This window comes from Pholcus phalangioides, unplaced genomic scaffold, assembly GCF_987345545.1.
Source record: "Pholcus phalangioides strain wild (caught in Gottingen) unplaced genomic scaffold, Ppha-v1.0 ptg000003l_1, whole genome shotgun sequence".
NCBI lineage: Eukaryota > Metazoa > Arthropoda > Arachnida > Araneae > Pholcidae > Pholcus > Pholcus phalangioides.
In genome coordinates, this window is record NW_028301596.1 from 21,206,197 (window position 1) to 21,219,146 (window position 12,950).

The window sequence follows — 12,950 nt, forward strand, 5'->3', positions numbered from 1 at the left end:
ACTTATAAAGTAGGACACATTCCCGATAAGACGACTTCATAATGGTTTCATATAGGGTGTATTAAGGGGTTCTAATTCCCGAGAAATTTTGGTGACGTCACAAACGTATTTTCTAATTTTCACAACAGATGACGATCACTGTGCTATAAGTAAAGCTAAAAGTCTGAGCTATAAGTTTCTTATCTTATATATCTAAGTTTCTTATAGCTCAGTGATGACGCTACTTCATAGGGTGACCATACGTCCCGTATTTCCCGGGACAGTCCCGGTATTTTCTGTTTTTTTGGCCGTCCCGACTTTTTGGCAAAAGTGTCCCGGTTTTTCCCGTATTTTACACGAAGCCTACTTGAATTTTTATTCTTTATTGAAGTCAAAGATTGACATTATTTTTCAACTCAGAAATTATTTTACGATAATTACAACTATATATGAGAATATTAATCTCCCACATTTGCCATGGTGAACGTTTTTTTTTCGTGGAATACATTTTAATCCACTGCTATTTGTAGTAATGCATCATTTCCCACCATTGTGATTTTCCGTAATTTCGATAATATTTGGCAACTTTGTTTGGTTTTGGCATCGTTTTTGGCGATAATTGGCGATGTCCCGTATTTGGAATCCCGATGTCCCGTATTTCTCTGGAAGAGATATGGTCAGCCTACTACTTCACCAACAGAGTTGCACTTATTTTCCTTGAAAAAATATGGTCACAAGTTACATAGCTCTTTCTCAAAGTTCGCGATCAAAACCGAGCATGTGTATTTGATGCTGTCCATGTGTGCATTGCGGATTTGGCTTAAATAAATACTCCGAGAGGAATGTAAGTTTTGATTTTTACATTTTTGATCACGCATTATATATATACATATCAAAAAAACTTTTTACCCCTTGAAATACTTTGACATTTCCCATTGCGAAATATTAGCTGCGAAAGCATTGCCCTCCCGCAAGGGTGACGGTGGCAGCCTTGGGCCCGTTTTTCCTTTAAAGCCGCCATGGCACCCCACATCCTGTGGCCGGGCCTCTCTACAGTGAATATATAGTGTGAAAAAACTAGAAAATGATGGGAATCGTCCCGGGGCCGTGGAAGTCACTATAGAGGGCCTTCGCCTCCCTCTGCTTCAGGTTGGGGAAGGGTATGTTTGAAAGATTTTATTCCCTTCAACACAGGAACAACCATTTTATCCCATACCTGTTTTCGATCGAGACTGTTACATTCTAATAAAGGGGATACATTTATTTTTAAAGCTGTTGAATTATAGTTACCAGTGAAATGAATGAATTGGTAGAGCAATTATTTGAAGGGAAACATTTGCTTGTGATTAATAGGTGCGTTGAATAGCTAGCTTCACATTTGTCGCCATCACATTTACTCGACTACTGAAAAGGTAAGTTTTAATTTCATTATTTCTGAAAACAACATGCGCCAAAACAGCTGTGGTATAATCTTTTTTTTGGCTAGAAAATTACGATTGAGTTGAGATAAATTTGTCATAAGGGGGAGGAAAAAACATGAGAATACTTTTTCGATATAATCATCCATATTTTTTACCTCGGTGTGATACTAGGCTTGTTAATGCGATATTTAACTTCTCGGCACGATATTTAGCAAGAACATCGTGATATAAAAATATTTGTTAGAATTTATTGGAATTTCGCTGAATGTGAACCAGCTCCGCAGAAATGTGCCCAAGCAGCGCAAAGGTAAGATGCTTGTCTTCCACTATGAAGGTTACCATCAAGGTTCACCAGGTTCAAATCTAGGCATAGAACGTCAGAAACAAGTTTTTCACCTACCGAGTCTGGGGAGACCACCGCTAAATTGAGCCTTCATTTCCCATCCAACTCCATTGGTTGGAAATTGCTGTATAGTGATATATAATTAGTAGTGATTAGTGATATATAGTTGGTGGGCAGTAGAGTAGCTCCGCTGAAATGAGAGCTGTATCAAAGATAATAACTTTTTCTCAACAATTCATCTCCATGTCAATAATAACAGAGGTCCATTGAATCAAGCAACACCTTCAACATCGCAGCAGAGATAACGGTGAAAAAGCAGTATAAGCACCCTTCTTGGCACTGCTTTGGCGCCAAGCAGTGCAGAGTCTAATGTAACCTTGAGAAAGGAAATAAAAAAAGGGTTTTTTTTACCGCTCACCTGTTTTTTTCCCCATCCTGAACAGCACAGCAATAATCCATTAGAAACAGAAATAATCCTTGGGGCACATGCACGTGAAATTATCCTTAGGACACAAACACTTAAATAACCCAAAATGTACGTAATAAATCGAAATAATCCAATGGAATTGAACGGGCGGTAAACTCATACTATCAAATTTAAAAAAAAGTACATCATGACAATACAAAATTAAAATCACCAGAATTATTAAACTCCGAAGTGGTTGAAGTTACAAGGCCTCGGCGCAACAGAAGCCATTTGACACCGTCAAGAATTAAAAAAATTGGTGCTGAAACGCAACTGCGAGCAGAACATCCTTCAACAACACGCGAGGGAAGTGAAATGATGCGTAGTTCAGCCATGCATTAGCGCAGAAAACGTTTCGTCCAATCGCTAACAGGTGCATGCAAATATTCAAATCAGTGGCTGCACCTATAGGCCAAACGGCTTCGCCACCCCCCAAAACTAAAGGTGCAAATTCACCAAGACAAGAAAATCACTAAGTGGATGGTTGTAACTGAAAAGTAACAAAATGATAGAAAAACGACATTCTGGACCAAATGCAAAATTACCTAGGTTGGAAATAAAGTTTCTATTACATGGGGCGATCACTAGCTGGCGAGCGAGCCAGTTTCATCTAAATGCAGCTAGTAAAATAGCTAATCAGATGAACAAGCTTTTTCTCTCCTTTTCTCTTTCTTTTTATTGTCTTTCTCTTGTTTCTTGTCACTGATGATTTTTAGCAATAGATGGCAACTTCATTTGCTTTTGATTATTTTCGTACATGCTCAACCCATGGCCCGCGACAAATAACCAATTCACTCAAGTGGCCCTTGAAAGATTATCAATTCATTTATACAAAAATTGCCACGTTTTTAAGACAAATAAATTCAATTGGTCGAATGGTCGACGCGTTTCGGCTCTTCAATGGAGAGCCGTCATCAGGACCTCGTGGTCAGAACTCACACGAATGAAGAGTGATGTTTACGTCTGGTCGTCCGAAGAGTTCGCCTTTGTATTTGCTGCGTCCGAGTGGTCTTTGGATGCGAATTGGGGAGCCATCTGTTGTAAAGTGTTGAAATTTTTTTCACGACTGAGGTTAATAAAGCCTGTCCAAGCTGACGAAATAGGTGGTGTGTTTCTTCCATGATGGAAGAAACACACGCCTTCCACTCGGACGCAGCAAATACAAAGGCGAACTCTTCGGACGACCAGACGTAAACATCACTCTTCATTCGTGTGAGTTCTGACCACGAGGTCCTGATGACGGCTCTCCATTGAAGAGCCGAAACGCGTCGACCATTCGACCAGTTGAATTTATTTGTCTTAAAAACGTGGCAATTTTTGTATAAATTAAAACCAGGCAAAGTTACTCATTTTTTGTGATAATTATCAATTCACTTAAGTGGCACATTTTCAGGATACTTAAGGGGCTTGCGGCACATTTCTAGATCATTTAAGCTGCCAGTGGCGCATAGCCTAATCACATAAACAACCCTTTACCACATTTAAAAATCACTTGAGTGACCTGTGACACCCCTCCAGTGCATTTAAGTCGATCATGGTACATTTGCAGATTACTCGAGTGGCACACTTCGAGATCATTTGGTGCCTCTCAGCACACTTACAGGTCACTAAAGTGGTCCATAATTCTTTTACAGTTCACTCAATCAGTCCATAGAATTTTTAAGTGACTCTTGGCATATTTCCAGATTATTTAAGTTACTTGAAGCGCATTTCCAAATTACTTAAATTGCCTGCTGCACACTTTCAGATCACCTGAGTGACATGCTGCCTTTTTCCAAGTAATTCAAGTGTCCTTCCGCACGTTTCCAAACCAATGAAGTGGTTTGCACTCTCCAGAAGGTTGATGACCCGTGGCCAAGCATTTATCATGTGTGTTGATTCCGGTTCCGTCTGGTGGGCTGCATTCGACCCATGGGCTGTAGGTTGTGCACCGCTGATGTAGAATACTCATAGCATTTTGAATATTAGTGTAGCCACGTTGCTTTACAATGTAGTGAAACATCCAAATGTGCGGTAGCCCGGTCGATAAGGTACTCGCCTAAAGTACCAAAGGACTTTTAGACGTGTGAGTTCGATACCCAGTTCATCCTTGTCAGAAAACTTTCCTGACACGGGTACAACAAAAAACGGCGACTTGACCGCAGCAAAAAATTACTACCGCAGGGAGTCCCCCATTGAGGGGTTAGCGCACCAACCTCTCGATGAGTATAAAAAAAAACAAGCCTGCCGTTCAGAATTGGCAATAAATTGTAGGTCCCAGAGTCTAATTAATTAGCCCTCGTGTGCAGAAAATGACCGTGGTGTGACAGAAATGATCAAATGAAACATCCATGTAGTGATATTCAAGGCGAACTAGAGAAACATTGTAAGAGATCATTAGAGATAACTAGAGATCATTGTAAAGGAGTTATCTGCGTAGATAGAATATGTTAATAATTTTAATTGTTGAAGTAGGTTCCCCAGCTAGCCCGATCCAGAGATATTGATCTTCATATTCGATTTGCAATGTCACATTGCTAAATATAATTTTGTATTTCCTGCATGTGATCCACAGCGACGTCTTTTGTTTTTCAGATGACACCCGGTCCGAAGAAGAAAGGATTCTCACAGAAAAGTTGTGATGAGAAGCCATTTAATCGCAAGAAAGACAATTACCAGAGACCACAGACCAATCAGAGGCAGGCAAACCAGTCGGTGAATGAAAAAAATGCCCCCGAAAAGACAGATCCATGTGAATTGCAAGGCGATATGGAAGCAAACATTGGAAGTAATTGGGGCAGGTATGAGGAACCAGTAGTAGATCCGTATGCCGATGTATCCCGTGGGGATGATTTCGAAGTGCTTCTGAGCTACTCTTCTGGCGCTGGGTCACAGTTGCAGTTACAAGAAGAGCGGGAGTGGAATGAGTTTAAATTGGAGACCAAGAATCTTGTTCTCGACATGAATCGTTTGAACAACATGCTGAGATGTATCCCGTTTCATAAGAGGCTAGACATACCTTCGTTCGTTTTCAGTACTGAGCAAATCCAAAATTTTGAAAAATGTTCGGAGAATAACTTTAAATCTCTTGGAGACACCCTCTCGATGACTGAGACTTTTGAAAAGAAAGAGGTATTGAGCAAATCACAAGAGCAGGAAAAGCCTTCAGAGAATAAGGGCGAATACATCCTCGAAGATGATTTGAATGAACCGGTTGATAACGGAGAAGGTCCAACTACTTCGATTCTTGGCAAAACCGAGAACTTGATTGAATCTCTATCGTCTTGTCTGTCTGCAAAAGCTGCAATGCCAGACACCATTGGTGGAGCTATTGAAGTCAATAAAGAAAGTCCTTCTGCAGATGGCGATGACTTGAGTTACCTGTTGTCCTTAACTGCGCCATCCAGGGCAGTAGAGGAGGAACTAAAGCCTGACAATGCCAAAAAACTGACCAAGTCTAATGTTGACGAATGGCTGAGCTCAATTTTAGACGATTGATGAGCTGAATGTATTTTAATGCTTATTTCTGTTCGCTGATTTTTGGAAAAGAAATACGATCTGTTGTGATATTTGCAATAAATGTTTCTGCCTTCCTGTTACTTTCTTTGATTGAGATTTTTGAAATTCCACTCAATTGAAAGTATCATGTAAAACATAATTAAATGCAATATCATGTGTTTGAAATCTAGAATTATATCCATTAGCATAAATAGAGTTCTGCTTTGAGTTTAAGGCTAGTCATCCACTAGAAGTGACAGACAACATGTGGCAAGCTACACAAGTGACAACATTCAACATTGAGTCCGACAACATGCTCTCAGTTTGTAACTGTACTCCATACAGATGAGTGTGTTTGTTAAATAATCTTGAGAAAACATTGAACAACTCAAGTTTTTGAGAAACGTAATTCATCTAAATCTATTCTTAATGAGACATTTGACGCAAAATTGGAAAAGACGTTCTTGTTGTAAATAAAATTATATTTAATCAGTTACTACGTACTCTCACAACCCACGAATGCCAACTATAAAATTTTCAGCTTACATGTTCATGTAGGAAAGGGAGGGAGGAAAAAATGGAGCAAATATGAGCGAAAAAGTAAGCAATTGTACTGTGCAGATACTGGCAAGAGGCGCGAGATCACATTCGAGTGGGAAATTTTTGTTTGTGGGAAATTTCATCTGCTGTTTTAGCCAGAAATCACTGCTAATGGATGAAGGTCTCATACTTTCTGTGCAATAGGATCAGTTTTGTGAATACAGACAACTGCGTGACTTGTTCATTGGTTGAAGTTGCTTTCAGTGGACAACGGCCTCAAATACAGTATAGCTTCAACCTGTGTGCAGAAAATTCATAGACAACATTTCACCGCCATGTGAACATTTAAATGATCGAGTGAGTCAGGGAATTAGTTGAGGGGGCCACTCTCTCATACAAGCATTCTCTCACTCAGTAACTCGCCCACTAATTCACACCACCACTCACTTGGTCACTGACCCTCTCAATTACTCATTCAATCACAAATATGGTTACTCAGTCATTCACCCAATCATTTGATCACTTATATGGCCACTCTTTCATTCATGTGATCACTCACTCAGTTGTTCATACAGTCACTCGTGCCAATATACACCCACCCAGTTACTCTGTCACTCACTTTTTTTGCTTGCTCATTCACCAACTCATTTGGTCACTTCAATGCACATTCCCTTGCTCAATCACTTGGTCACTGGTGAATCGTTTGGCTGTGAATTTTCCGTAAATCAACATTAAAGTTGATTATCAAGTTATTAAAAACTTGATGTGCGGATACCTTCACTGCTTCGATAACTTGACATTTGTTAATCTCATGGTTGATCGGGTACATCCATTCCTAGCAACCATTTGTCACTGATTATTTAATAAAGTCACAAATGAGCATGAAAAATTGTGGGAAATGTAAACTTATTAATATCCTTCCTCTAAATTCACCATGATACATTTGAATAATAGAGAAACAACGTTTCACACATGCTATACAAAAAAGCCCAGAGTATTTGCTCATATAAACTAGTACTTATATCATGGCGTCAAAGTAGCGCAGTAGTAAGATGCTCGTCTTCACTATAAAGGTTATCGTCAAGGTCCAGGAGAAATTCGAATTCGGCCAAAGAACATCAGAAACAAGTTCTTTATCTATGGATCCTGGGGCAACCACAGATGGCGCCTTTATTTTTCACTCAACTCCACTGGTTGGAAATTGCCATATGGTTATGACCAGAGTTGGTGTGCGATAAAGTAGTACTTATATAGCCCCACCCATAGCAGAAAGCCTCAGCGCGAAGCTTTGATATCACTGAAGTTGTCCATTTCACCTGTAGCCATTGGATATAGCAGGCCGACGTATGCGAGAAATCCTTACCTTTTTTACAGTATATCCAATAACTATAGGTGAAATGGACTGTGAGTGATGTCACGAGCTTTGCACGCGGGGGCTTTCTGCTATAGAAGGTGTTGACTTACATCAGTGAATAAATAAAAATACAAAACTAATAAGCAACATCATGCAAAATAGGAAACACATCTTCCAATATGTATAAAATCATATTGAATGTCAATCAGTGAACATACATAACATGGAAATTCAGGCATTTGCCATTTTCACTTCGAAATATGGAAGACAAGACTAGAACACTAAATATGCATAACTCTGACAACATAAATATGTAAGGGCCATGCATATGCAACGTGTTCCATAATGAATACTAATTTGTTTAAAATTCCACAGAGGAATTTTTACGAGATGCCATCTATGGTAAAATAGTTGTAGCATCAATAAGTACAAGAACTTTCCCCCAGTGTGAATGTTTTGGGAACATTTCTTACTTTTTTGTTGGAAAAGGGATTTTTCTGGTTATTATGCTGATGCAAACCTTAGGAAGAAAAGTAAGTTATTCTCCTCCGTGGATGAAACCTGGATCCTCTTGTATACTGAGCAAGTGTTCAAGAGGAACCCAGTGTGTTGTGTACTTGTACACTAGAGAGACAACTTTCCTTTCAATAGTGTGAGTGGAGATATTGTGGCCTCCCCTAACTACAGCAAAGACCATTCCCAGATCTAGTAGGTATAACAACCAGAATAATCACTTTCCCATTGTATTGTGGGGGGCCAAGAAAATAACACCATCTCTCTTTACCCTTTTGTTAAAGACTGCATTTTAGTGATTAATTAAAACAACAATGAAATGTTTAAGAAAGAAATGAAAATTTAATTTAAAAAATTCAGAATGAAGATAAATGTTTTATTGGGAGGGACAGGCTACCATTGGCTCATTCGTTAAGATGAGACTGACCCTTGTTATTATTCTAAGTTATCATAGTAACACAGTTTAGTTCCATTGTGGCCCGCTACAGGTTAGAGACATTAATTGGCCCACACTCACCAAATGGTTGAGCACTTCTGCACTGAGTGAATCTAGGAACACTGCGTCATGTGATGCTGAGTCCGAAGAAGAGGTTTTGTTTTCATTAAAAGGGCAATCTGTGGTTGAATTGAATTCACACAAATGAAATGATTCAAGGCCTGACATATGCATGAAATTCATTACATAATTAGCCCTTTAAATGCCATGGATACGTCTCAACTCTTTGTGATCAAAAATGGGTGGCATTGGGGAGCGGATTGTGTAAGATTTCGTCGCCAGTTAAGAGATTAAACAACCCATGGCTTTAGAAATGGTATTACTTGGGATCTCATATTAAACAAGTTCAACTTTATATAGAAAGGTGAATATCAGTAGTGGTACTGATCAAGGCAACTGGGAACTTCAGGTAGTTCACAAATGGCTGACTAGGCAGCAACAGTGGTGGTTTTTTATACTGTGATTGCACATGGCATTTTTCAAATTTCCAACTGTAGGGGTTGTAATCCAGATTTGTGAAATTAGGTAAGTACCTAGTTAGAAATACAATTCAATGCTTTTAACTGTCGTACAGGGCTGGACAAATTGCAAACAAAAACAAAAAAAAACCCCTAGGCACCATAGCAATTTTTTAGGCACTGAAAAAAATTTCACCCAAGAAAAGGTCCAAAATAATGTTCCTTTTGACTTTTTCAGGTCATAGTGGCCCTCTTTCATGTTGGCAGATATGCTGCTGCAAATTCCAAGCATTTTGTGCTGCTCTCTACCTGCAATTTAGTAACTACACAAACAAAATTTTAGGCACCAGTACCAATTTTTTTAGTTGCCATGGCAACTTGACGCCTCCATCCCTGCAGTAGTATGATTGAAATTTCATTTAATCTTTCATTTTTTCCAAAAAATGAAAGATTTAAGCTTTGGTAAAAAGACTTCAAAAATCACACCCTACTTTGGTCTAACATTTCGATTGGCCAAAGAGGGTCATATTTTTGTAACCCTTGGTAATTTGTTTGTGAGTATGCTTAAAAACATAATTGTGCACTGAATTATGTTTTTTTTAAATGTCTATCCTATTTTAAATTTTTGTTTCCAGATTAGAAAGATGGGATATAAATACAAGCTTTAGCCTGGAATTCAAAAGTTATAGACTACAGTAATGACCACTTTCAAAACTGTTTAAATGAAATTAAATCCATTAAAATAAACCAAACGTGAGCTGCAAGTAACTTTAAAATACATCAAAGCACCATTAAAAACAAACTTAAAAATGCATTCTCTAATAAGCCAGGTCATTTCAAAGTTTTTGTGCAGACAAAGAACTAACATCTAGTCGCTTGACAAAATGTATTGGTTCCTAATAGTTAGGTATTCAAAGCCTGTTAAAAGAGGTTATTTTTTGGTCGATTTGTAAGACAAGATTATTAAGTGAAAATTTCAAAAAACCATGTAAATAAATTTTATTTTTTTGATCAATACACAAGTGGAAATATAAATTTTATATCAAAAATTGAAGTTGTATTACAAGCCCAGGTTAAAAAAAACTGACCTAACTTTTCATTTAATGGTTTAAGATATGAAAAAGTGAAGTACGCCAAAGTTAGGCACATACGAGAGTAACATTGGCCCAAAATGTTTTAATTTTTTTAATCAGTTAAGTTAAAACAAATCTGTTTTATGTATTTACATAATACAAGATAGCCTATCGACATAAAAAGGTTACTTGAACTTAAAAATAGTAATAATATTGGGTTTATTGGAAAGTGAATTTAAAATTAAAAAAAAAAAATGGACCAAAGTAGCCCATGTTTATGGTACGAGTTACATATTTTTTGGCACGGACATAATGAAATCACTGTTTTGTCAGTTAAGACAGAATTTGTTTAGTACAAAATATTTTTAGTGTTTCTTTGCCATAGCGAGGTTTGACAGTATATACTATATTTCTTTTTGGCTTACTCTAGTATATTGGTTCTGTGATGGACACGCATTGCAAGGATCTGGGTTCGAACCCCACCGTTGTGGTTGGCTGAAGTTGCTTTCCTGTGGTTCCCAACTTTGAGGCGCAAATGTGAGCCGATCTCCCCATTAAAAAGTTTCGCCACAGAGAGCAACAGGCTTACAACGATAAATTATTCAATCATTACACTTCACTCATAGTTAGAAAAACTGGTGGCAGATGGCAGCACTACACATAACAAGCATTACACAGAAACAAACTTCACGTCAGGTTTCACGCACATTCCCACATGTACCAATTTGTTGGAGGTTCCGCAGAGGAATATGGACGAGGTGCATGTGTGGTTTAGTAAAAGTACATTGGTTCTTAACTGGGGCTCCAGTGTGCACTCTCCAGTGGCTCCGCAACTGCTCGAGGAAAATTAAAAAACCCAGTAAAATTTAAAAAATTATAAATATTTTTAAATAATAAAAATGAATAATTTAAAAAAAAAAATAGGCCTATGAAGCTCTGCCAGATTTTTTTTACTAAAAAGGGCTCTGTGAGTCAAAAAGGTTGAGAACCTCTAGTAAATTAATTGCCTTAGCTATTGATTCTTGATAATTTTCTTTTTCCAGATCATATGAAATGCCTGTTTGCCGTGTGGAAGTACTACGATTATACAAAGACTTATTAAAGTACTCGAAGGTCCTGAAGTATACAGATAAGTCATATTATTTATACAGAATCAAGAAAGAATTCTCTGAAAATAGGAACCTGAGTACAAAAAATGACATTGATTTTCATTATCAGGTTACATTATTTACGTTCTTTTATTCCAAATGTATTAAAATATAGTTCCAACAAATTTTTACATTCCTTCAATTATATAAGATTATTTTGGGTTATTCCCAAAAAAAAGAGGACATTCTACATTTTTGAAATGAAAAAATTCACAGTTGAATTTTCAAAATAAATTGATCTCAAATGATATAGTGATGATTATATAGTTTCATATTTTTCACTTTAATTTTGTAATAGTATTTTATTTTTGGGGTTTTATGATTGAAAGTCATAGATTTTTTCCACTCTGTTATGAAAACAAATATTGCTATAACAAACATAAGTGCAGTGAAACCTGTGTATAACAATATTGCCTACCTATAATGATTAGCTGGCATGACTGGAATACCCGTATTTCCCAGTATGCCGGGAAATTCAAGTCACAGACTCTGGAAAATTCCTAAATATCTTTGTTATAAAAATCTATTGGCTGAATGCATATACTATGACCCTTATTAAACCTTGCTTTTCCTGGCATTCTGGGAATGGAGCAGACTCCAACATTCAAAAATTTGTTATCCCTCAAGTTTGACGACATGCTGGCTAATATGGAAAGAATATGGTATATATTTGAGAGAAACATTTGAAGGGTTTTTTTTTGCAGAGAGGAAAAAGCTTTTTGGAGTTGAAGCGTTTGATATGAGTTTGTTAGTGGAATCCTGGAAATGAAGCGAATACAGAAAATCTTGCTTCATCCTGAAATTCTGGCCTTTGGCAGAGTTCAAATATGGCGTGCAAAAACAACATTAGACTATTCGAAGTACCCTGTTCTTGATGAAGCCCAAATAAACGAGCAATTTATCAAAGGATCGGGTCCTGGTGGCTCAAATGTGAACAAAACTGTGAACTGTGTTCTCCTCAAGCACATGCCTACAGGTAATTTGTATCTATGATATATAGAGCAGTATAAATGTCTGTTTTTTTTTATTGTTATTAACAAGAGGAAGTAAATTCTAATTGTTTTTTCAGCGCCATTCAATGTAGAGTGAGCATCTTAAAGGTTGATATATATGCATGTACTGTGTTTCAGGTATTATTGTGAAATGTCATGATTCGAGACTTCTACAAAAGAATCGAGAATTAGCCAGAGAGAGGCTCAGAGAAAAACTTGATGACCATCTCAATGGAGATATGAGCGTGTCTGCACAGAAGCAAAGACGTGCACTCGAGAAAGAAACGTCTCAGAAAAAAAAAGCAGAGAAACTTAGACAACTGAAAATGTCATTCAAAGAAAGAGAGAATTTCGAATAGATGTGAAGAAATTTGATAGTGTTATAGTCAATGTACAGACATGTTTTCTTTCTGCATAATACCAATAAATATGTTAATAAATTAATTTGGTGAAATATTAAGTAGCAATGTATAACATGCAGTTACCTTTTCCAGGGCCAGACTTGAGCAGCTGCAAAGGGTGTGCTCATACTCGGCTGCAAAATGGAATAAAAATACTCTGCATACACTTTGACTTTAACTTCTTAAAATAATTGCTGAAAATTCTGTCCAAGACAGAACCCCCAACATTCAGACATTGAACCCTCTGGCCTAGGGTTTTAACAACCTCCCCTCCCGATGTCAAGAAGGG

General features: G+C 37.6%; 2 protein-coding genes across 6 annotated transcripts; both read left to right on the plus strand.

Moving 5' to 3' along the window:
- Positions 1-723: 723 nt before the first annotated feature.
- LOC149088270 (mitochondrial ribosome and complex I assembly factor AltMIEF1-like) lies at positions 724-12,107 on the plus strand. 5 transcript variants are annotated; one of them, XM_089246118.1, is made up of 4 exons: positions 725-823; positions 1,333-1,391; positions 11,164-11,338; positions 11,973-12,107. In XM_089246118.1, the coding sequence occupies exons 3-4, from the start codon at positions 11,174-11,176 to the stop codon at positions 12,009-12,011; spliced, it is 204 nt and encodes a 67-aa protein (XP_089102244.1). In that variant the 5' UTR covers positions 725-823; positions 1,333-1,391; positions 11,164-11,173; the 3' UTR covers positions 12,012-12,107. The 5 variants fall into 5 exon arrangements, with proteins under 5 accessions (XP_089102227.1, XP_089102244.1, XP_089102235.1 ...); XM_089246109.1 differs by lacking the exon at positions 1,333-1,391 and having other exon boundaries at positions 726-823; XM_089246096.1 differs by lacking the exons at positions 11,164-11,338; positions 11,973-12,107 and adding an exon at positions 4,784-5,787 and having other exon boundaries at positions 727-823.
- LOC149088271 (mitochondrial translation release factor in rescue) lies at positions 12,034-12,760 on the plus strand. Its single transcript, XM_089246142.1, has 2 exons — positions 12,034-12,244; positions 12,399-12,760. The coding sequence occupies exons 1-2, from the start codon at positions 12,034-12,036 to the stop codon at positions 12,617-12,619; spliced, it is 432 nt and encodes a 143-aa protein (XP_089102268.1). The 3' UTR covers positions 12,620-12,760.
- Positions 12,761-12,950: the final 190 nt, after the last annotated feature.

Excerpts from the sequence above, each read along its gene's own strand:
- LOC149088271 (XM_089246142.1), top strand. The coding sequence starts at position 12,034 with ATGAAGCGAATACAGAAAATCTTGCTTCATCCTGAAATTCTGGCCTTT. Across the intron at positions 12,245-12,398 it reads CCTCAAGCACATGCCTACAG|GTATTATTGTGAAATGTCAT; the intron begins GTAATTTGTATC and ends ACTGTGTTTCAG.
- LOC149088270 (XM_089246101.1), top strand. The coding sequence starts at position 4,784 with ATGACACCCGGTCCGAAGAAGAAAGGATTCTCACAGAAAAGTTGTGAT.